Below are 27,377 nucleotides of genomic sequence, written 5' to 3'. Positions count from 1 at the left end.
CCTTCCATTAGTGTCCCCCTCTCTTCCTAGGACAACTTTTCCAATGAGCCAATAGTTTATATTTCCGTAAGATTCTCCTCTTTCTCTGACAACCAGAGGGACAGGAAACCATCCGCTGCACTTCGCCTTTGAGCTACAATCTCCAAACTTTTCAAGATGCTGATGAAAAAAGTTTGTTTATCTAAAAACGTCCGTCTCTTTGCTTTAGGTTCTTCTCTGGAAAAAGTCGGAGGCGGAGTGGCCCTACTCATGAGAAAGGAGTTTCTCGTGAGTAGTGGAGTTTCAAGGAGATGGTTATCCCAGGCAGAAAGGGGGTTCAGACACTACATAACAAGCACCATGATGACTATGGGAGGACCAAGAGTAGTAGTAGCGGTGATATATAACCCTCCACCAAACGACAGAAGCCCCAGACAAGAGAATGACAAAAACAACATGGCAGTTAACAATATAATTGAGAGGGCAGCCTCTCCTGTCTGTAGAATTCGATCCCATATGATCATCATGAGGGACTTCAATCACGGAAGGATAGACTGGGAGAACAAGGAGTGGTGTGTGGTTGTGTGGTGTGTGGTTGTGTGGTGTGTGGTGTGTGGTGTGTGGTTGTGTCGTTGTGTGGTGTGTGGTTGTGTGGTGTGTGGTTGTGTGGTGTGTGGTGTGTGGTGTGTGGTTGTGTCGTTGAGTGGTGTGTGGTTGTGTGGTGTGTGGTTGTATGGTGTGTGGTTGTGTGGTGTGTGGTGTGTGGTTGTGTGGTGTGTGGTTGTGTGGTGTGTGGTTGTATGGTGTGTGGTTGTGTGGTGTGTGGTTGTGTGGTGTGTGGTGTGGTGTGTGGTGTGTGGTGTGTGGTTGTGTGGTGTGTGGTTGTGTCGTGTGTGGTTGTGTGGTGTGTGGTTGTGTGGTGTGTGGTGTGTGGTGTGTGGTGTGTGGTTGTGTGGTGTGTGGTTGTGTGATGTGTGGTTGTGTGGTGTGTGGTGTGTGGTGTGTGGTTGTGTCGTTGTGTGGTGTGTGGTTGTGTGGTGTGTGGTTGTATGGTGTGTGGTGTGTGGTGTGGTGTGTGGTTGTGTGGTGTGTGGTTGTATGGTGTGTGGTTGTGTGGTGTGTGGTTGTGTGGTTGTGTGATGTGTGGTTGTGTGGTGTGTGGTGTGTGGTTGTGCGGTTGTGTGATTGTGCGGTTGTGTGGTGTGTGGTTGTGTGGTTGTGTCGTGTGTAGTTGTGTGGTGTGTGGTTGTGTGGTGTGTGGTTGTGTGGTGTGTGGTTGTGTGGTGTGTGGTTGTGTGGTGTGTGGTTGTGTGGTGTGTGGTTGTGTGGTGTGTGGTTGTGTGGTGTGTGGTTGTGTGGTTGTGTGGTTGTGTGGTGTGTGGTTGTGTGGTGTGTGGTTGTGTGGTGTGTGGTGTGTGGTTGTGTGGTTGTGTGGTGTGTGGTTGTGTGGTTGTGTGGTGTGTGGTGTGTGGTGTGTGGTGTGTGGTTGTGTGGTGTGTGGTTGTGTGGTGTGTGGTTGTGTGGTGTGTGGTTGTGTGGTTGTGTGGTGTGTGGTTGTGTGGTTGTGTGGTGTGTGGTTGTGTGGTGTGTGGTTGTGTGGTTGTGTGGTGTGTGGTTGTGGTGTGTGGTTGTGTGGTTGTGTGGTTGTGTGGTGTGTGGTTGTGTGGTGTGTGGTTGTGTGGTTGTGTGGTGTGTGGTTGTGTGGTGTGTGGTTGTGTGGTTGTGTGGTGTGTGGTGTGTGGTTGTGTGGTTGTGTGGTGTGTGGTTGTGTGGTGTGTGGGTGTGTGGTGTGTGGTTGTGTGGTTGTGTGGTTGTGTGGTTGTGTAGTGAAGGGTGACCCAGGACTGTGAAGAGTGACCCAGGACTGTGAAGAGTGACCCAGGACTGTGAAGAGTGACCCAGGACTGTGAAGAGTGACCCAGGACTGTGAAGAGTGACCCAGGACTGTGAAGAGTGACCCAGGACTGTGAAGGGTGACCCAGGACTGTGAAGAGTGACCCAGGACTGTGAAGAGTGACCCAGGACTGTGAAGAGTGACCCAGGACTGTGAAGAGTGACCCATGACTGTGAAGGGTGACCTTTTAATAATACAGAAGACGTCACCAACATTGGCTGAAAGAAAATTTAACCACTACTTGTGCGCTATTTCACGCCTTTGCGCTAGCGAATGAGTTATTTTGGCGAAACTGGAAAGGGATTGGTGGTTGTAACGACGCTCGTCTATGTGCGGCTGGTACCAGTGAATAGCCAATTTGCAAAGCTGCCGCTTCAGCCCGTTGGCTGGCTGATGTGGTGTGGAAAATCAATAACATCTATATTCACTGGCAGAGCTGACCCCCATGATAACTGGTGTATCAAACACACTCATTAGTTCTCCATCACAGTAAACACAGCAACACTGAATACCCCAGAGTGGTGGTGAACTGTGTACCGTGGTTAAGATGAGCCTCGCTGTCACACACCAACCAGACCATACTTGTCGTGTGGGGAGCCAGACGAGCCCTCGGTAAACCGCGGGGCTCTACTGACAACCTTTCATGCTAGCTACCAACGGTACTCACCCTAATACCTACAGTACCCAGACTACCAGCCACGGTACTCGCCTTAGAAGCCAACGTACCACACACTCTCACATCCTTTTTCCCTACTTACGCAGGTAGGCTGGCCGCCATACTCACCCTGGCGTCAGGACCGTTAGCCTCAAGGTTCTTGGTGCTGATGACGAGTTGTTCTCGCTGAAGGACGAGGGAGTCTGAGGTGAGGATGAGCTTCATGGGCTGCTGCCTCGACTTGCCGTCACTCACGCTCACCAGACCAGCGTGCATCTGCGGGTACAGACAACCTCCTTACTAATGTGTATGTGGGGCGGGGGGGGGGGGAGAACAGAGCAGCACGTGATGGTATATATGTGTGGGGTAATAGTCCTGGTGACACTACACCTGCACAAGTGACACCACACCTGCATAAGTGACACCACACCTGCACAAGTGACACCACACCTGTACAAGTGACACTACACCTGTCAGTAATCTCAGAAACTGATAATATTTAAAAACTTTTTCTTGTATATTGTTAATTTAACTCTGCTGTTCGTGTTGTTTATTCAATCTCCTTCTGTTGCTATACTGACCTGTTCTTGTCTTCTGCTGTGCCTCTCGTAACAATAACAGCGGGAACAGAGAACACCTTACAATCATCTACCATATTGGTTCATGCTTAAAATGTTCAATGTTTCTCTCGCTTTTGTTCTTTACTACTATTATCCTTATTTAATTTATTATTGCTTTTTAAAGTATTATATTTTTTTCTTCTTCTTATTATTATTATTAGTATTATAAATCATCACCATACCGCCACCTCCGTCTTTGCTTTGTTTCAATACATGAATATCATTTATTTCACATTACCAAGAAACCATTATTACACAAATATAATATTATTAACGCCACAAAGGTTATATGTAATTATAATACACTGGAGACACTTACAAAGGTTATTACAATATGCTCCCATCAAAGTTATCATCAATGAGAACTCTTTGACGCAATAATTGAGTTATAAACCCTATTTTGAAAGGATTAACACAGGAGGATAGGAGGAGGAGGAGGAGGAGGAGGAGGAGGAGGAGGAGGAGGAGGAGGAGGAGAGAGAGAGAGAGAGAGAGAGAGAGAGAGAGAGAGAGAGAGAGAGAGAGAGAGAGAGAGAGAGAGAGAGAGAGAGAGAGAGAGAGAGAGAAAGACAGACAGACAGACAGACAGACAGAAACAAGACACCATGGGGCAGGCAATGAACCTCTACTGACAGGACTAAACTTGTTCAAAAACTCTTAACATCCAAGACTAATTGAACATATTTTAGAAGGGACAAGAAGACACAGATGAACGCTGAAAGCGCAAATAAATCGCATAAATATAAGGAAACATTTGATGACTACCCGAACAGGGAACAGCTGGAAAAACTGAAAGAAGCAGTCGTGGAAGCCACCTCCGTCCGCAACTTTAAGGTCAGATGTGACATTGAAATTGAAATTTAGGAAAGTTAAATTATAAGGCAGCAGGAGCAACGAGGCTAGTAGGCGGGTTATCAAGGCCCAAACCTCACTACCCCGTAGGCACTGTTAGGTAAGCACCACCATCATCCTTCCAGCGCCCACCACCACTATCACCACCCACCACTATTATCACCACTATCACCACCACTATCACCACCACTATCACACCACTGTCCTTCCCGCCACCACCACCACTATCACCACTACCATCCTTCCCGCTACCACCACCACTATCACCACCACTATCACCACCACCATCCTTCCCGCCCCCACCACTACTATCACCACTATCATCACCACTATCACCACCACTATCACCACCACCATCCTTCCCGCCCTCACCACCACTATCACCACTAGCATCACCACTATCACCACCACTATCATCACCACTATCACCACCACTAACACCACTATCACCACCACTATCACCACCACTACCACCATCACTATAACCACCACTATCACCACCACTATCAACACCACTATCACCACCACTACCACCATCACTATCACCACCACTATCACCATCACTATCACCACCACTATCACCACCACTATCACCACCACTACCACCATCACTATAACCACCACTATCACCACCACTATCAACACCACTATCACCACCACTACCACCATCACTATCACCACCACTATCACCATCACTATCACCACCACTATCACCACCACTACCACCATCACTATAACCACCACTATCACCACTATCATCACCACTATCACCACCACTATCACCACTATCATCACCACTATCACCATCACTATCACCACCACTATCACCACCACTATCACCACTACTATCACCACCACTATCACCACCACTATCACCACTACCACCACCACTATCACCACCACTATCACCACTACCACCACCACTATCACCACCACTATCACCACTACCACCACCACTACCACCACCACTATCACCACCACTATCACCACCACTACCACCACCACTATCACCACCACTATCATCACCACTACCACCACCACTATCACCACCACTATCACCACCACTATCACCACCACTATCATCACCACTACCACCACCACTATCACCACCACTATCACCACCACTACCACCACCATCACCACCACTACCACCACCACTACCACCACCACTATCACCACCACTATCACCACCACTATCACCACCACTATCACCACCACTATAACCACCACTATCACCACTATCATCACCACTACCACCACCACTATCACCACTATCACCACCACTATCACCACCACTATCACCACCACTACCACCACCACTATCACCACCACTATCACCACCACTACCACCACCACTATCACCACCACTATCACCACCACTACCACCACCACTATCACCACCACTATCACCACCACTATCACCATCACTATCACCACCACTATCACCACTACCACCACCACTATCACCACCACTATCACCACCACTATCACCACTACCACCACCACTATCACCACCACTATCACCACTACCACCACCACTATCACCACCACTATCACCACTACCACCACCACTATCACCACCACTAACACCACCACTACCACCACCACTATCACCACCACTATCATCACCACTACCACCACCATTATCACCACCACTATCACCACCACTATCACACCACTGTCCTTCCCGCCACCACCACCACTATCACCACTACCATCCTTCCCGCTACCACCACCACTATCACCACCACCATCCTTCCCGCCCCCACCACCACTATCACCACCACTATCACCACCACTACCACCACCACTATCACCACCACTATCACCACCACTATCACCACGACTATCACCACGACTATCACCATCACTATCACCACCACTATCACCAATACCACCACCACTATCACCACCACTATCACCACTACCACCACCACTACCACCACCACTATCACCACTACCACCACCACTATCACCACCACTATCACCACCACTATCACCACTATCACCACCACTATCACCACCACTACCACCACCACTATCACCACCACTATCACCACCACTATCACCACTATCACCACCACTATCACCACCACTATCACCACCACTACCACCACCACTATCACCACCACTCCACACAACCAATTACAAATCCACACAACCCACCACAAACCCACACAACCCACCACAAACCCACACAACCCACCATAAACCCACCACAAACCCTCACAACCCACCACAAACCCACACAACCCACCACAAACCCACACAACCACCACAAACCCACACAACCCACCACAAACCACCACAAATCCCTCACAACCCACCACAAACCCACACAACCCACCACAAACCCACACAACCCACCACAAACCCTCACAACCCACCACAAACCCACACAACCCACCACAAACCCACACAACCCACCATAAACCCACACAACCCACCACAAACCCACACAACCCACTACAAACCCACACAACCAACCACAAACCCACACAACCCACCACAAACCCACACAACCCACTACAAACCTACACAACCCACCACAAACCACTCACAACCCACCACAAACCCACACAACCCACCACAAACCCTCACAACCCACCACAAACCCACACAACCCACCACAAACCCACACAACCCACCATAAACCCACACAACAAACCACAAACCCACACAACCCACCACAAACCCACACAACCCACCACAAACCCACACAACCCACCACAAACCCTCACAACCCACCACAAACCCACACAACCCACCACAAACCCACACAACCCACCATAAACCCACACAACAAACCACAAACCCACACAACCCACCACAAACCCACACAACCGACCACAAACCCACACAACCCACCACAAACCCTCACAACCCACCACAAACCCACACAACCCACCACAAACCCACACAACCCACCACAAACCCTCACAACCCACCACAAACCCACACAACCCACCACAAACCCACACAACCCACCATAAACCCACACAACCCACCACAAACCCACACAACCCACCACAAACCCACACAACCCACCATAAACCCACACAACCCACCACAAACCCACACAACCCACCACAAACCCACACAACCCACCATAAACCCACACAACCCACCACAAACCCACACAACCCACCACAAACCCACACAACCCACCACAAACCCACACAACCCACCACAAACCCACACAACCCACCACAAACCCACACAACCCACCACAAACCCTCACAACCCACCACAAACCCACACAACCCACCACAAACCCACACAACCCACCACAAACCCACACAACCCACCACAAACCCACACAACCCACCACAAACCCACACAACCCACCACAAACCCTCACAACCCACCACAAACCCACACAACCCACCACAAACCCACACAACCCACCACAAACCCACACAACCCACCACAAACCCACACAACCCACCATAAACCCTCACAACCCACCACAAACCCTCACAACCCATCATAAACCCACACAACCCACCATAAACCCACACAACCCACCACAAACCCACACAACCCACCACAAACCCACACAACCCACCACAAACCCACACAACCCACCATAAACCCTCACAACCCACCACAAACCCTCACAACCCACCATAAACCCACACAACCCACCATAAACCCACACAACCCACCACAAACCCACACAACCCACCACAAACCCACACAACCCACCAAAAACCCACACAACCCATCACACAACCCACCACAAACCCACACAACCCACCACAAACCCACACAACCCACCACACAACCCACCACAAACCCACACAACCCACATGTCATAACGTGTCAGGCAAGGGAGCCCAAGATCGTGGAGCCTCAAGGTTCGGTGCTCGCTACGATAACGAGGTCTCTTCCTGTCTAAAGTGCACTAACAAGTGCATTCGTAACTCTACCCAGGCTGTCGTCGTCGTCGCCTCCTTCTCCTCCGCCTCCATCTCTTAACCCTTCTCTTCTTAGATTGGTGGCCGTTAAATTCTTTCTTCCAAGCCCCATTCACTGTCCGCCCTCCTTCCTCAAATTTTTCCACATATTTACAGCCAGATTTTGACAGCTTCTAATATGTTTTCTTGCAAATCCTCACCTCTTTTTCAACTACTCAGTTCACCCCAATAAACAGCATGAAAGTGGAAGATCAGGACAGCTTTTTTATGCATGATACCCAAACACCTGAAAATATAACTGATGTCAACACGAACGCTGCAGATTTTGAAAGAAAAGTTGACATGCCCATGCACTCAGCCCCGGATCCCGATTCATGGAATTCTATATTTATAAAAAATGCAAAGTGCCAGTAGCACAGGCACCATGGGGCAGGCAATGAACCTCTACTGACAGGACTAAACTTGTTCAAAAACTCTTAACATCCAAGACTAATTGAACATATTTTAGAAGGGACAAGAAGACACAGATGAACGCTGAAAGCGCAAATAAATCGCATAAATATAAGGAAACATTTGATGACTACCCGAACAGGGAACAGCTGGAAAAACTGAAAGAAGCAGTCGTGGAAGCCACCTCCGTCCGCAACTTTAAGGTCAGATGTGACATTGAAATTGAAATTTAGGAAAGTTAAATTATAAGGCAGCAGGAGCAACGAGGCTAGTAGGCGGGTTATCAAGGCCCAAACCTCACTACCCCGTAGGCACTGTTAGGTAAGCACCACCATCATCCTTCCAGCGCCCACCACCACTATCACCACCCACCACTATTATCACCACTATCACCACCACTATCACCACCACTATCACACCACTGTCCTTCCCGCCACCACCACCACTATCACCACTACCATCCTTCCCGCTACCACCACCACTATCACCACCACTATCACCACCACTATCACCACCACCATCCTTCCCGCCCCCACCACTACTATCACCACTATCATCACCACTATCACCACCACTATCACCACCACCATCCTTCCCGCCCTCACCACCACTATCACCACTAGCATCACCACTATCACCACCACTATCATCACCACTATCACCACCACTATCACCACCACTAACACCACTATCACCACCACTATCACCACCACTACCACCATCACTATAACCACCACTATCACCACCACTATCAACACCACTATCACCACCACTACCACCATCACTATCACCACCACTATCACCATCACTATCACCACCACTATCACCACCACTATCACCACCACTACCACCATCACTATAACCACCACTATCACCACCACTATCAACACCACTATCACCACCACTACCACCATCACTATCACCACCACTATCACCATCACTATCACCACCACTATCACCACCACTATCACCACCACTACCACCATCACTATAACCACCACTATCATCACCACTATCACCACCACTATCACCACTATCATCACCACTATCACCATCACTATCACCACCACTATCACCACCACTATCACCACTACTATCACCACCACTATCACCACCACTATCACCACTACCACCACCACTATCACCACCACTATCACCACTACCACCACCACTATCACCACCACTATCACCACTACCACCACCACTACCACCACCACTATCACCACCACTATCACCACCACTACCACCACCACTATCACCACCACTATCATCACCACTACCACCACCACTATCACCACCACTATCACCACCACTATCACCACCACTATCATCACCACTACCACCACCACTATCACCACCACTATCACCACCACTACCACCACCATCACCACCACTACCACCACCACTATCACCATCACTATCACCACCACTATCACCACCACTATCACCACCACTATCACCACCACTATAACCACCACTATCACCACTATCATCACCACTACCACCACCACTATCACCACCACTATCACCACCACTATCACCACCACTACCACCACCACTATCACCACCACTATCACCACCACTACCACCACCACTATCACCACCACTATCACCACCACTACCACCACCACTATCACCACCACTATCACCACCACTATCACCATCACTATCACCACCACTATCACCACTACCACCACCACTATCACCACCACTATCACCACCACTATCACCACTACCACCACCACTATCACCACCACTATCACCACTACCACCACCACTATCACCACCACTATCACCACTACCACCACCACTATCACCACCACTATCACCACCACTACCACCACCACTATCACCACCACTATCATCACCACTACCACCACCACTATCACCACCACTATCACCACCACTATCACACCACTGTCCTTCCCGCCACCACCACCACTATCACCACTACCATCCTTCCCGCTACCACCACCACTATCACCACCACCATCCTTCCCGCCCCCACCACCACTATCACCACCACTACCACCACCACTATCACCACCACTATCACCACCACTATCACCACTATCACCACCACTATCACCACCACTACCACCACCACTATCACCACCACTATCACCACCACTATCACCACTATCACCACCACTATCACCACCACTACCACCACCACTATCACCACCACTATCACCACTATCACCACCACTATCACCACCACTATCACCACCACTATCACCACCACTATCACCACCACTATCACCACTATCACCACCACTATCACCACCACTACCACCACCACTATCACCACCACTATCACCACTATCACCACCACTATCACCACCACTATCACCACCACTATCACCACCACTACCACCACCACTATCACCACCACTATCACCACCACTATCACCACTATCACCACCACTATCACCACCACTATCACCACCACTACCACCACCACTATCACCACCACTATCACCACCATCTGCTCACCAGGAAGTACACCTACGCATACATGATTATATTAGAGCGTTTCCAGAGAATTTAATATTCAATACAAATTAAATATCCTTAGTCATATAAGACAAATTAAAAAAAGAAAACACTTCAATTGTGCAATGAATATAATATTTTTTTTTTTTTAAATTGAGAGCGAGTTTGCTTTAAATGCGTCGATAGATGGCGGTGATTGCAACAGCTGGGAACCTGTCCGCTGTTAAGCGGCCGAACAGCCAGATGGCACGAGAGCCATCTGGCTGTCAACCAGCTGTCAGCACAGCTGCGAGCCATTCACCTGTTAACACGGGACAGGAGACAACCAGCTGTCACAGGAGTGATGTGGATCTGACAGGGAAATGATTACATGGGCGTCGACTGTTTTATCCAGATATGAGCAGTTAGACCAAAGCCAGTCAAGCCACGGGCACCAAGATAACCCGCCACTAACCCACACTATCGCAACCCACTCTCAATCCAGATAACCTACTTAATCATCAACCGATACGACCCTCCACCAACCCATACATTCAACCCACCGCAAAGCCAAACAGCCCTCCACCAACCCACCACAAATCCACACAACCAATTACAAATCCACACAACCCACCACAAACCCACACAACCCACCACAAACCCACACAACCCACCATAAACCCACCACAAACCCTCACAACCCACCACAAACCCACACAACCCACCACAAACCCACACAACCACCACAAACCCACACAACCCACCACAAACCACCACAAACCCCTCACAACCCACCACAAACCCACACAACCCACCACAAACCCACACAACCCACCACAAACCCTCACAACCCACCACAAACCCACACAACCCACCACAAACCCACACAACCCACCATAAACCCACACAACCCACCACAAACCCACACAACCCACTACAAACCCACACAACCAACCACAAACCCACACAACCCACCACAAACCCACACAACCCACTACAAACCTACACAACCCACCACAAACCACTCACAACCCACCACAAACCCACACAACCCACCACAAACCCTCACAACCCACCACAAACCCACACAACCCACCACAAACCCACACAACCCACCATAAACCCACACAACAAACCACAAACCCACACAACCCACCACAAACCCACACAACCCACCACAAACCCACACAACCCACCACAAACCCTCACAACCCACCACAAACCCACACAACCCACCACAAACCCACACAACCCACCATAAACCCACACAACAAACCACAAACCCACACAACCCACCACAAACCCACACAACCGACCACAAACCCACACAACCCACCACAAACCCTCACAACCCACCACAAACCCACACAACCCACACAAACCCACACAACCCACCACAAACCCTCACAACCCACCACAAACCCACACAACCCACCACAAACCCACACAACCCACCATAAACCCACACAACCCACCACAAACCCACACAACCCACCACAAACCCACACAACCCACCATAAACCCACACAACCCACCACAAACCCACACAACCCACCACAAACCCACACAACCCACCATAAACCCACACAACCCACCACAAACCCACACAACCCACCACAAACCCACACAACCCACCACAAACCCACACAACCCACCACAAACCCACACAACCCACCACAAACCCACACAACCCACCACAAACCCTCACAACCCACCACAAACCCACACAACCCACCACAAACCCACACAACCCACCACAAACCCACACAACCCACCACAAACCCACACAACCCACCACAAACCCACACAACCCACCACAAACCCTCACAACCCACCACAAACCCACACAACCCACCACAAACCCACACAACCCACCACAAACCCACACAACCCACCACAAACCCACACAACCCACCATAAACCCTCACAACCCACCACAAACCCTCACAACCCATCATAAACCCACACAACCCACCATAAACCCACACAACCCACCACAAACCCACACAACCCACCACAAACCCACACAACCCACCACAAACCCACACAACCCACCATAAACCCTCACAACCCACCACAAACCCTCACAACCCACCATAAACCCACACAACCCACCATAAACCCACACAACCCACCACAAACCCACACAACCCACCACAAACCCACACAACCCACCACAAACCCACACAACCCATCACACAACCCACCACAAACCCACACAACCCACCACAAACCCACACAACCCACCACACAACCCACCACAAACCCACACAACCCACATGTCATAACGTGTCAGGCAAGGGAGCCCAAGATCGTGGAGCCTCAAGGTTCGGTGCTCGCTACGATAACGAGGTCTCTTCCTGTCTAAAGTGCACTAACAAGTGCATTCGTAACTCTACCCAGGCTGTCGTCGTCGTCGCCTCCTTCTCCTCCGCCTCCATCTCTTAACCCTTCTCTTCTTAGATTGGTGGCCGTTAAATTCTTTCTTCCAAGCCCCATTCACTGTCGGCCCTCCTTCCTCAAATTTTTCCACATATTTACAGCCAGATTTTGACAGCTTCTAATATGTTTTCTTGCAAATCCTCACCTCTTTTTCAACTACTCAGTTCACCCCAATAAACAGCATGAAAGTGGAAGATCAGGACAGCTTTTTTATGCATGATACCCAAACACCTGAAAATATAACTGATGTCAACACGAACGCTGCAGATTTTGAAAGAAAAGTTGACATGCCCATGCACTCAGCCCCGGATCCCGATTCATGGAATTCTATATTTATAAAAAAATGCAAAGTGCCAGTAGCACAGGCACTCTGTATGGTGGGGAGGAAGAGCTTCGACACGGGGGAGATACCAGAAGCGCTTAAATCAGCAGATAGCTCCCCTACACAAGGGAGGGAGCAAGGGGGTGTAGGCCACAGCGAGGACGATTTGGGCCACAGCGAGGACGGTGTGAGCCTGAACGAGACATGTGAGGGCCATAGCGAGGACGGTAAGAGCAACATGGGATGATGTACGTGGGATGATGCAATATTGCTATTGCAACATTCTGACATGTAGATAGCGTTATTCGGGTTGCCGTTTGTAGCCCGTGAAATTGTTCATTTTTGTGAGTGGGTATAACAGAATATCAGAGACACAAAGCGCTCCATGATAACGGACTCAGACCCCCTAACAAAGCTGTTCCTAACTACCGCAAGACTCACCAGCCTCAACCTTCCGGCAGTTTCAGCAAATGACATATTGTGGTCAGGTTTAAGCTTGTGATGAGCCGCGTGACTACTGTAATTACCAGTAATAAAAGTTAAAACTCGTATATAATTGTGGGTAAAACTCACCACGACTCCTGATCTCTCTCTCAGTGGTTGATGGAAGCTTTGTGGCCAGACGAGGCTTACGGGAGGAGATGGAAGTAATAAAAAGAGGGAGAAAAATAGGGAAAGAGGAGAGACAAAAATAGAGGCAGAATGAAGAGAGAAATAGAGGGAGAGGAGAAAGGGGAATAGTAGAAGAGGGAGGGAAGAGAAACGATGCAAAACTGGTGGAAAAAATGATGATGGAGAATGAGATAAATAAATTCAAGGATTAAGAAAGGAATGTAAAAATGGAGAGATTCAAAGGTTGGGAAGAAGAAGGCAAAGATGACAACAATGAAGAGATAGCAAGAACAGAGATGGCGATAATTCAAGAATAGTAACAACAAGACAGAAGATGTAATCAAATGATAAGGAGAGAATGAGAGAGGGGAAAACCAAATGGACAGAGAGTAATACAGAGAAGTTGAGAACAGTGTATAGAAGGAAGGATAAGCAATAAAAAAAGCAAAGGAAGTACGAGGTGGAGAACAAACCGAAAGTTAGAAAAATCAGAAGAGAGAAGTAAAACAGCAGGCAAGGGAGATAGTGATGGTCCTTTAGGAAGGAAGGAAGGGGAGATGGAAGGAAGATGGAATGAGAGGAAAGGGGAGAGAGGGGTGGTCACCCTTGAGTCTCCCTCACTTTTTATTTACACAGTTATGGATGGACTTGGCTCCGGCTCCCTCTCCTCATTACCCTTGACAGAGTGAAGCAGGAGAGAGCAACGGACCACTGATGACAAACAGGGAGTAAACGGGAGAGAGGCGGAGAACAGGGGGGAAGGAGTATAGAGGAGGAGAAGAGAGAGGTGTAGAAAGGAGAGTTGGGAATAGAATAGAGTTAGTGTGGTAATGTAGGCTTACTATGGGAGAGAGTAGTGGTGGTGTCAGTGTAGAGGTGGCTGGTAGCTGGGTGAGGCAGAGTGAGGTGGCTGGGTGAAGCTGAGTGAGGTGGCTGGGTGAGGCAGAGTGAGATGGCTGGGTGAGGCAGAGTGAGGTGCCTGGGTGAGGCAGAGTGAGGTGAATGGGTGAGGCAGAGTGAGGTGGCTGGGTGAGGCAGAGTGAAGTGGCTGGGTGAGGCAGAGTGAGGTGGCTGGGTGAGGCTGAGTGAGGTGGCTGGGTGAGGCAGAGTGAGGTGGCTGGGTGAGGCAGAGTGAAGTGGCTGGGTGAGGGTGAGTGAGGTGGCTGGGTGAGGCTGAGTGAGGTGGCTGGGTGAGGCTGAGTGAGGTGGCTGGGTGAGGCTGAGTGAGGTGGCTGGGTGAGGCTGAGTGAGGTGGCTGGGTGAGGCTGAGTGAGGTGGCTGGGTGAGGCAGAGTGAGGTGGCTGGGTGAGGCAGAGTGAGGTGTCTGGGTGAGGCAGAGTGAGATGGCTGGGTGAGGCAGAGTGAGGTGGCTGGGTGAGGCTGAGTGAGGTGGCTGGGTGAGGCTGAGTGAGGTGGCTGGGTGAGGCAGAGTGAGGTGGCTGGGTGAGGCAGAGTGAGGTGGCTGGGTGAGGCAGAGTGAGGTGTCTGGGTGAGGCTGAGTGAGGTGGCTGGGTGAGGCTGAGTGAGGTGGCTGGGTGAGGCTGAGTGAGGTGGCTGGGTGAGGCAGAGTGAGATGGCTGGGTGAGGCAGAGTGAGGTGGCTGGGTGAGGCTGAGTGAGGTGGCTGGGTGAGGCTGAGTGAGGTGGCTGGGTGAGGCAGAGTGAGGTGGCTGGGTGAGGCAGAGTGAGGTGTCTGGGTGAGGCAGAGTGAGATGGCTGGGTGAGGCAGAGTGAGGTGGCTGGGTGAGGCTGAGTGAGGTGGCTGGGTGAGGCTGAGTGAGGTGGCTGGGTGAGGCAGAGTGAGGCTGAGTGAGGTGGCTGGGTGAGGCTGAGTGAGGTGGCTGGGTGAGGCTGAGTGAGGTGGCTGGGTGAGGCAGAGTGAGGTGGCTGATGTCTGGGTGAGGCAGAGTGAGGTGGCTGGGTGAGGCTGAGTGAGGAGGCTGGGTGAGGCAGAGTGAGGTGGCTGGGTGAGGCTGAGTGAGGTGGCTGGGTGAGGCTGAGTGAGGTGGCTGGGTGAGGCAGAGTGAGGTGGCTGGGTGAGGCTGGGTGAGGCTGAGTGAGGTGGCTGGGTAAGGCAGAGTGAGGTGGCTGATGTCTGGGTGAGGCAGAGTGAGGTGGCTGGTGGCTGGGTGAGGCAGAGTGAGGTGGCTGGGTGAGGCTGAGTGAGGTGTCTGGGTGAGGCAGAGTGAGGTGGCTGGGTGAGGCAGAGTGAGGTGTCTGGGTGTGGCTGGGTGAGGCAGAGTGAGGTGTCTGGGTGAGGCAGAGTGAGGTGTCTGGGTGTGGCTGGGTGAGGCAGAGTGAGGGTCTGGGTGAGGCAGAGTGAGGTGGCTGGGTGAGACAGAGTGAGGTGGCTGGGTGAGACAGAGTGAGGTGTCTGGGTGTGGCTGGGTGAGGCAGAGTGAGGTGTCTGGGTGAGGCAGAGTGAGGTGGCTGGGTGAGGCTGAGTGAGGTGTCTGGGTGAGGCAGAGTGAGGTAGATGGGTGAGGCAGAGTGAGGTGGCTGGGTGAGGCAGAGTGAGGTGGCTGGGTGAGGCAGAGTGAGGTGGCTGGGTGAGGCAGAGTGAGGTAGATGGGTGAGGCAGAGTGAGATGGCTGGGTGAGGCAGAGTGAGGTAGATGGGTGAGGCAGAGTGAGGTGTCTGCCTCATCCCTCCAGACCTAACTAGAGGAAACAACATTTCCTTTCGACACTTTCTCCTAATATACATATTTTATAAAACTTCATATTATCATATAAATATTTAATATACCTAAATACCTTATAATATTTTGCATGGAAAATAAGCGCCGACGGGCATAAATTCTCCATAAGGATTATGTCAAGGGATTCCATTTAATATTCTAATATTTTATTTGCCTGTGCACTCTGAGGTAAATCTTTTCCTCAACTTAATACTGCCAAACTGTACCGTAGGGATTTTTGGGGGAATTTTCCCCGAACTCTCCATAATTTTCCTCAGACTTCAAAACAACGAGTTATTGTTGTAACTATGAAAAAAATATACTAAAAACGTTTATTGGAAACATTATTCAGTTGAATTTTAAGTAGATCACAGAAGTAAAATTTGAAGCAGCTGTTGACCCGAGTCCCGAGGAAGATGGTGAATGTTTGACCTTTAACATGTATAATGTTGCCTATCATCGACGTTAATATTAAGACGAGTCAAATATATACATATTAAATGATATAATATATATATCATATGATATATATATTTGATATATATATATATATATATATATATATATATATATATATATATATATATATATATATATCAAATGATATACGTTCAGTATATCAAATGATATAGTGAACATCAAGAGAACACACTAGTAACACTAAGTTCACCTCGAGGAAGCTGTTACAAGCTCTCAAGAATGGTCAGTTACCAGCACCAGACTGTTATATGATACACCGGCGCTCAATCCCCGACCGTCCAAGTGGTTGGGCACTATTCCTTCCCGCCCTCCCATCCTAAATCCTTATCCTGACCCCTTCCAATTGTTATATAGTCTTAATGGCTGGGCGCTTCCCCTGATAATTCCCTTTCCTTATCAGTGTCACTCTCCTCAACCATCACAGTCATTGTCAACCCGTCACTGCCCAACCTCGTTACAGTCATTCGTTTCCAGCACTCACTGCCACTGTCTTCCCCTCCCCTGTCACTATCATGCTCCTCCACCACCGTCATTGTCACTGTCCTCCAACACCGTCACCCTCCCCTCCCCCCCCCCGTCACCCTGACACAGTGACCCTCCTCCAAACGCCTCACGACAATATATAACAACAACTCTCCACCATGCTCACAGCTCACAATCACCACCACTCACAATCACCACCACTCACAACCACCACCACTCACAACCACCACCACTCACAACCACCACTCACAACCACCACTACACACAACCACCACCACTCACAACCACCACTACACACAACCACCACCACTCACAACCACCACTCACAACCACCACCACACACAACCACCACCACACACAACCACCACCACTCACAACCACCACTCTCAACCACCACCACACACAACCACCACCACTCACAACCACCACCACACACAACCACCACCACTCACAACCACCACTCACAACCACCACCACTCACAACCACCACCACTCACAACCACCACCACTCACAACCACCACCACACACTTGACACACGGAAATGTAAAATGCATTTTTACTCTTGTCAGCGAACAATCATGGGAGCGGCCCGGCTCACTTTTCTCTCTCCTCCTCCCTCTCTCCCTCTCTCCCTCTCTCCCTCCCTCCCTCCCTCCCTCCCTCCCTCCCTCTCTCCCTCGTTCCATGTCACCTTCACTCACTTATCTCTCCCCCTGTCTCTCCCTCCCTCCCTCCCTCCCTCACTTGACAGCTACAAAACTGAATGTGGTTTAAAATCATTTCATGTTACCAACTAAGATTTAATACATATTTTTTTTTATAAATTTTACATTTCAATTACAAAATAAGAGAAATCTCTATATTTTAACATTACGTGAATATCTTGGTTATATTGCATATATGGATGAGGGAGGAGGTGGGTAAGGTGCCTCTTCCACACTATTATGTGCTAACATAATTAACTTACTGTTGTCGCAAAAAGCGACATCATTCGTCAACTTTCAATAAGCAGATAATATTGTTGCAAGTTTATTGCTAACAAATTAACTCATAGAAAATGAGAGTCCAGTGGAATTTCCCCAGAAGAAAACGGGGATATCTTTGCCAAGTCGCTATTAGATTCACCAGCTAATCTGTTGGTATTATTCTTAATACATTAGTCTCTGGACTGTATACATCATACAAACATTTTCCTTGAGCCAACTTAATTATCAGTACTAATATATTATATGTTGATCCTCTTTCCACTTCTTGACCACATCTGGGGCCAGATTCACGAAGCAGTTACGCAAGTACTTACGAACATGTACATCTTTCCTCAATCTTTGACGGCTTTGTTTACATTTATTAAACAGTTTACAAGCATGACAATTTCCCAATCAACTGTTGCTATTGTTATAAACAGCCTCCTGGCGCTTCAGAGCTCATTAACTGTTTATTAATTGTAAACAAAGCCGCCAAAGATTAAGAAAAGATGTTCAGGTTCGTAAGTGCTTGCGTAACTGCTTCGTGAATCTGGCCCTGGACAAGACGCTCGATGCGTCAATGAGCAACCCGTCCTCTTAAAAAGAACGTCACTTTTGGCTGGTATGCGCACTATGGCCAAATTTGGACGTAATTTGAAATGAAATCGACTCACAAAAGTGACGTTCTGTTCTGTTTTCTATTTGAGTCGTCCGGCGTACGCGCAGAGGTTATAAGAGGACACTTTAAATTAACGTTTTGAAACTTTATGAGAATTTCCTGCCCACCTAACCTATCAGAGGAACCTTAACCTTACTGTTGTTGAAAAAAAATCCCAAATTTATTTTCATTTTTTTTCAATTTCAATTTGGATTTTTTTTCAACAACAGTAAGTTAAGGGTCCTCTGATAGGTTAGGTGGGCAGGAAATTCTCATAAAGTTTCAAAACGTTATGAAAAACGTTAATGGAAAGAATCCTCTTCTAAGCTTGCCGAGTAAGCCGGACGACTCAAACAGAAAACGGAACAGTACGTCACTTTTGTGAGTCGATTTCATTTCAAATTACGTCCAAATTTGGCCATAGCGCGCATACGAGCCAAAATGACGTTCTTTTTAAGAGGACGGGTTGCATCATCAGCACGATATTTATCTACAAATAAGGGAGGTGTTCTTCATGGCTCTCGTTCTATCCAGCTTATTGTTGACCAGTAATAATATAGCTTTAGGAATACCAGTTAGGACGCTAGCGAGCAACCACAACAGGTTGGGCAATATCCTCCTCCCTACGCTTCAGAATATTACAATATAACTGTTAACATAATTATTTATGTACAGCAAATATTACTGTTCAATCTCGTTGGCAGGTAAAGTGAAGAAGAGAGAGAAGAATGGAGAGACTAATCTAGTTCTTCCCATTCTGACACACCGCGGAGATACCTTTAAAAATAAACGCTAGAAAATGCAAGGAAATACATATGAATACAACCTAATGTACTTTGTGTTCTGTGCTTTGATACTTGAGCCTCCCGCCCTGGAGCCTCCATAGCCTAGGTCGCCTGGGTGGGGCTGAGGAGAGCCACATTACTGCTGAAGTGTAGCCCAACTGTTTACAAGCAAGACATATTAACTGGTTTGATCCCCCCGAACACAAGCACAGTCACGCCAGATATTACCCACCCAGGCATATGTTCTCTGAAGAATATGGTCTGTGGCAGACTGATCATCCTAGTGTTAAAAATATATATTGTTAGTTATAAATCGGACTTAAATACGAAAAACAAATGATGCTGATTCTAAGTTCGAGAGTGAAGGTGAGGTTGGGGCGGCCACCCTCCGGAGCGGCAGATGTGAGTGTGGGCCGTGTTGACACAAGTGACGGTCCGCCCCACCTAATGCTGTTACTTCCCTCTGGCTCTCAGGCTCTAGACGAGTGTGTGTGTGTACTCACCTATTTGTGTCTGCATCATGGAGCATTTTGGCGTTTGGATCCCGCCTTTCTAGTCGCCGGTTGTTTAAAGCAGTGACTCCTGTCCTACTTCTCTATCACAGCTAGTTATAAAGCTGTGAATAGTGTTTGCTGTCACAACTTCCTCCTTTAGTTCATTCCATTTTCCCACTACTCTCACGTTAAAAGAAAACTTTCTAACATCTCTATGACTCATCTGAGTTTCCAGCTTCCACCCAATTCTCTTTGTTTTGCTGGTATTCAGTGTGAACATTTCGTCAATTTCTACTCCGTCAATCCCCTAAGTATTTTATATGTTGCTATTATATATCCCCGCTCCACCCTTTCTAGCGACGTCAGGTTTACTTCCTTCAGACGCTCTTCACACGCCATCCTTCGCAACTCTCGGACAAGCCTCGTCGCAAATTTCTGAATCTTTTCCAGTTTTCTTATGTGTTTCTTTAGGTGGGGGCTCCATGATAGGGCGTCATACTCTAAGACTAGTCTGACGTAGGCAGTATAAAGTGCTCTAAATGCCTCCGTACTTAGGTTTCTGAATGACGATCTAACTTTTGCTAGCGTAAAGTACGTTGCTGTCATTATCCAATTTTTATGTGCCTCAGGATTTAGATTTGGTGTTACGTCCGCTCCGAGGTCTCTTTCTCGAATTGTCAAAGGTAGGTAGTTTCCTTTTATTGTGTACTATCCCTCTTGTCTCCTGTCACATAGTCCAATTTCCATAACTTTTCCTTTGCTCGTGTTGAACTCCAGTTGTCTTTTATCTGACCATCTCTGCAACTTGTTCAAGTCTTCCTCGAGGATCCTACAATCTTCATCTGTCACAACTCGTCTCAATGATTTCGTGTCATCAGCGAACATCGGCATATAGGACTCGACTCCTGTAAACATGTCGTTCACGAATATTAGAAATTAAAACTTGTCACAGTACTGATCCTTGAGGTACTCCACTCGTTACCGTTCACCAACCTGACTTCTCACCCCTGACTGTTACTCTCTGGTTCATGTCTATTAAGTAACTCCTTACCCATACCAGGGCTTTTCCGCTTACTCCCGCCTGCCTCTCAAGTTTGAATTGTCGTCTCATGTGCGGTATTGTATGAAAGGCTTTTTGGCAGTCCAGAAATATTCAGTCTGCCCATTCTTCCCTGTCCTGCCTTATTCTTGTTACTTTATCATAAAATTCCAGAAGGCTTGTTAGTCATGATTTCCCTTCTATGAGTCATGTTAGTGTTTGTTTACATACGTAATTTTTATATCACTGGTTACATGTGTGTAACCAGTCATAACCTGATTATTTTTTCAATTACTTTACAAGGGATGCTTGTCAGTGATACTGGTCTGTAGTTAAGTGCCTCTTCCCTATCTCCTTTCTTGAAAATTGGTACCACATTTGCCTTCTTTCAGCAACTTCGCAAGTGACTCATTATAGACCTTGTCAGAAGCACGCTGAGGGCCTGCGCTGCTGGTTTTAGGATCCACGATGATACGATGTCTGGTCCAACTGCTTTAGTTTCAGCCAGTGTTGTTAGCTGTTTTATTACCTCCTCTGCTATTTTATTTCCGTTAGTCTCTCAACTTGGGTCATCTCCTCTTCCAACAATGGGAGCTACTCAGGCTCGGTTGTGAACACTCCATGGAAACTGGTATTCAAGACCTCGCAGATTTCCTTCTCGCTGTCTGTATACGCCCCTTACCCCTTCAGTTTTACATAATCATGTCATTTTGTCGTTCACCGAGATTTTCCTTCTTATATGACTATGTAGTGATTTAGGCTGCTTTTTCGCTTTGATCGCAATATCGTTCTCATAATTCCTTTCCGATACTCTCCTTACATTAATGTAATTGTTCCTAGCTCTGTTGCATCTATTCCTACTATTGTCTTCTGTGCTGTGTGTGTGTGTGTGTGTGTGTGTGTGTGTGTGTGTGTGTGTGTGTGTGTGTGTGTGTGTGTGTGTGTGTGTGTGTGTGTATAACATATGCGGAGGGAGAGAAATAATGACTGCCATAAAGATAACTTCCCAAGTGGACTCTTGTTTCCCGGCCTACATGATGGGCTCTGGCCCTGGTCGACAGTCCATTCCTCCTTTAATTCCTCCAACACTCCGTTCCTCCCTCCCTCCAACACTCCGTTCCTCCCTCCCTCCATTACACAATCTTCATCTCCCATCCATACCTTCCTGTTTCCTCCTCTTCATCCATTCCATCCTTACTGTTTACTTTTCTCCATTCGTTCCTCTCTGTCCCTTCTCCTCTTCCATATCCGTCTCTCTCTGCTTGAACCACTCCAGCCTTCACCGGCACTTTGGCTCATACCAAAAATTACCTACACTAATGTATTTCAAGTCCTATGACCTACTGTTCCTTGTGATGGTTTCGGGACTTAGCGTCCCCGCGGCCCGGTCCTCCTGCAATGTATCTTCCTTGCTGGCCGGATCCTGCTCATATCATTACCCGTTATGAGTGACAGGGGAGTGTTTTAATGGAATGGAATTATCGGGAGAAAGCGCCAAGCCATTGCGACTATATAACACTTGAAGGAGGTCAGAATAAGGATTTGAGACGGGACGGGTGGGAAGGAATGGTGCCCAACCACATGGACAGTCGGGGATTGAACGCCGAAAGGCTCCTCACGGGCTGCTTCCTGGGGGTGGAGGCCTGGTCGAGGACCGGGCCGCGGGGACACTAAAAAAAAAAAAGCCCCAAATCATCTCAAGATAACCTCAAGATGGCCATCGGATCAACCTCTAAATGGCTGAATAGATTTGTCAGCAGCCAAGGTGGTTAGTATGTTACTGATCGCTTGGCTGAATGCTAAGGTGAGTGTTCCGTCCAGAAGGTAAGTTACTTGACAGCATGTGTGGGTCTCTGTGGATGAATGAACTGCTAGAGGCAACAACGAGACGTTGAAACTTTGGGTAGACGGCTGTACGCCTGCACCCCAACGACCAGTTAGTTGACCAACTACACTGGAGCGATCGACCTACCCACATGCAGGGAGCGACCTACCCACATGCAGGGAGCGACCTACCCACATGCAGGGAGCGACCTACCCACATGCAGGGAGCGACCTACCCACATGCAGGGAGCGACCTACCCACATGCAGGGAGCGACCTACCCACATGCAGGGAGCGACCTACCCACATGCAGGGAGTGACCTACCCACATGCAGGGAGCGACCTACCCACATGCAGGGAGTGACCTACCCACATGCAGGGAGCGACCTACCCACTTGGCTATAATCCATTTCCATCTGCACATGTCCAACCACTTGGATCTGCTATGTACCAAACCTTCCACAATTGTATAACAATTTATTCCTGTATTATGTATTATGTATAACAGTTTATTCAACATTATTCTTCAGTTCCCTGCCAATCACGTCCTAATGTGAAAACAGTCATTATCTAATAAATTTTTGAAGCAGAAGTGTAAAGTTGACAACTCTTATTAATGTCCCTGATGAGAAAACTTCAGGGGAACTTGGCAATAAATTGATGTTAGGGTAATAGTGGGCCTATTTAACAGGATCTGTTTCCTGAAGCACACACATTAAGTGTATTGCATCAGCTGCATATGCAACGTCGAGCAACATGAGAACCGTTGGCATGGATGAAGGCGGGTTTAATGTTTTAGTGTGTTTAAGTAAACATTCCACAACAAGAGACCACGAGCTCTCCTCCTGTACCTGGAGTCTGATTTCCACTATGAATTAATCTAAGACTAATGTTCACCATTAACAGGTACACTAAGACTGATTTTCTCCATTAAGAAGAACCCTAAGTCTGATCTTCTCCACTACAAAGTACTCTCAGTCTGATCTTGAAGCAACCCCTGGGAGATACAACGAACCAGTCATTCCAAATTCTTGAAGTTTTCACCATAAACCACAATGCCACAGCATGTCAAAAGTTGCAGCAACCCCCAGCACTGTCTGCCTCCCACTTCCTTCCCGGCCCTTCCCCTCTCCTCTATACCGTATTCATATATCATTTATTGTTGCTGCCTCCGTCCTCTCTCTGACACAACTAATACATCAACACCACTTTAATTATAAGACAAATATACGGTAGGTTAATGCAACAATGCAACACAAAACAAATTAATAATATTGCAGAGTGCGATGTGACCGCGGCAGATAAAGATGAGTTACACATTACAGTCATGTCAGCGGCCATAAAGGCAAATTGCTTGACTCAACCTGCAATTATGCAAATCAGCATTGTCATAAATTGCTTGGCAGGTGGTTGTGGTAATATAAAAGCAAAGACACAAAGCGCCAAAAATTATACATATTAATTTTACATTTTGCAAAGGGGTCCGAAATTTTTGCCGTGCGCCATATGCAAATGCCAAGCTTTTAAGTATTCACTTTCAGGGGAGTCACTGAAAGATCTCTCGAAGCCTGCAACAAAAATGTGTAAAATTAGGTTTGTGAATTTGTGAATGTCGGCGACTAATGGGTTGTGCGGGTCACAGGAGTGTGGCGCTCTTCATCACTTTATTGGCGCCAGACAGATACTCTTATCCGCAAAATGGATGAGTAAATATTAGCATTAACCAAAGGCCCGTATGTCTATGACGGTCAAGAGGCTCCATAGACTCTAGTGGCTCCTTCCCTCTATTGGGGAGGAAGGAGAGGGGGAGAGTTGGCGGGAGGCAAAGAGGGAAATTAAAGAAAATGGGATGTTTATATACAAAGAAAAAGAGTAAAACTCGGTCAATTATAAGAAACATTTGTTTTTTCTCGAGCTTTGAGCAGGTTTATGAGTTTGTTGTCACTGGATGAATCCAAAGGACTTATTGTAACACAGACTCATATTACCTAGTGAACGGCAAGGGAAGGGAACTATCACCAGAAAGCTCCATTACGACTATATTGCACTTGGAAGGGATGAGGATAAGGATTTGGGGTGGGACGGGAGGGGAGGAATGGTGACTAACCACTTGGACGGTCGGGGATTGAACGCCGACTTGCATGAAACGAGACCCGCGGTCTACAGTCCAGCCCAAGTGGATGGACTGTAAAGCGATAGGAAAGAGAGAGAGAGAGAGAGAGAGAGAGAGAGAGAGAGAGAGAGAGAGAGAGAGAGAGAGAGAGAGAGAGAGAGAGAGAGAGAGAGAGAGAGAGAGAGAGAGAGAGAGAGAGAAAGAGAGAGAGAGAGAGAGAGAGAGAGAGACAGACAGAGACAGAGACAGAGACAGACAGACAGACAGACAGACAGACAGACAGACAGACAGACAGACAGACAGACAGACAGTCAGAGGCACAAGCACTAGGGGACACAGGTGGAAATTGGGTGCCCAAATGAGCCACAGAGATATTAGAAAGATTTTTTTTAGTGTCAGAGTGGTTGACAAATGGAATGCATTAGGCAGTGATGTGGTGGAGGCTGACTCCATACACAGTTTCAGGTGTAGATATGATAGAGCCTAGTAGGCTCAGGAACCTGTACACCAGTTGATTGACAGTTGAGATGCGGGATCAAAGAGCCAAAGCTCAACCCCCGCAAGCACAAATAGGTGAGTACCGACCGACAGACAGACAGACAGACAGACAGACAGACAAAGACAGACAGTGACAGCCTAATATAAGACCATGAAGGAGAAGAGGTCGAGGAGTTGCATTACAAGTAAAGATATTGACTGAAGGAATATCTTATTTCTCGTTCAAGTTTTATTTCAAGTCTTTCCCTGTGTTTCCTTCCATTTCACTTCTTTGTCTGACAATTCCTGTCTAATTCCTTTACCTTCTCCTTTGATTAAATTTGTCTCGTAGGTTGTCTTCCAGTCATCGTGAACCTTTGTTCAACGTCTCCCCGTGTCCTGGAGGCTCAGGTCTCCTCTTGTTAGTCTCGCAACACTTACACTGCTCAGTGTTAGTCTTGCAACACTTACACTGCTCAGTGTTAGTCCCGCAACACTTACACTGCTCAGTGTTAGTCCTGCAACACTTACACTGCTCAGTGTTAGTCCCGCAACACTTACACTGCTCAGTGTTAGTCCCGCAACACTTACACCGCTCAGTGTTAGTCCTGCAACACTTACACTCACCGCTCAGTGTGTTAGTCCTGCAACACTTACACTGCTCAGTGTTAGTCCTGCAACACTTACACTGCTCAGTGTTAGTCCTGCAACACTTACACTGCTCAGTGTTAGTCCTGCAACACTTACACTGCTCAGTGTTAGTCCTGCAACAATTACACTGCTCAGTGTTAGTCCTGCAACACTTACACTGCTCAGTGTTAGTCCTGCAACACTTACACTGCTCAGTGTTAGTCCTGCAACACTTACACTGCTCAGTGTTAGTCCCGCAACACTTACACTGCTCAGTGTTAGTCCTGCAACACTTACACTCACCGCTCAGTGTTAGTCCTGCAACACTTACACTGCTCAGTGTTAGTCCTGCAACACTTACACTGCTCAGTGTTAGTCCTGCAACACTTACACTGCTCAGTGTTAGTCCTGCAACACTTACACCGCTCAGTGTTAGTCCTGCAACACTTACACCGCTCAGTGTTAGTCCCGCAACACTTACACCGCTCAGTGTTAGTCCCGCAACACTTACACCGCTCAGTGTTAGTCC

At 48.0% G+C, this 27,377-nt stretch overlaps 1 protein-coding gene across 1 annotated transcript in view; it reads right to left on the bottom strand.

The window, feature by feature from the left end:
* The window catches only part of LOC123765884 (gamma-1-syntrophin-like), a 313,593-nt gene that overhangs the window by 15,513 nt on the left and 270,703 nt on the right, over positions 1 to 27,377 (bottom strand). Inside the window, exon 4 of the mRNA XM_069336934.1 lies at positions 2,658 to 2,804. Within this exon, the coding sequence (XP_069193035.1) occupies positions 2,658 to 2,804 (147 nt within the window). The remainder of the gene's footprint in view (positions 1 to 2,657; positions 2,805 to 27,377) is intronic.

The sequence above is a fragment of the Procambarus clarkii genome, chromosome 37 (assembly GCF_040958095.1).
Source record: "Procambarus clarkii isolate CNS0578487 chromosome 37, FALCON_Pclarkii_2.0, whole genome shotgun sequence".
NCBI classification, from domain to species: Eukaryota; Metazoa; Arthropoda; class Malacostraca; order Decapoda; family Cambaridae; genus Procambarus; species Procambarus clarkii.
The sequence above is the reverse complement of the archived record's forward strand: the minus strand, read 5'-3'. Positions and strand labels throughout refer to the sequence as shown.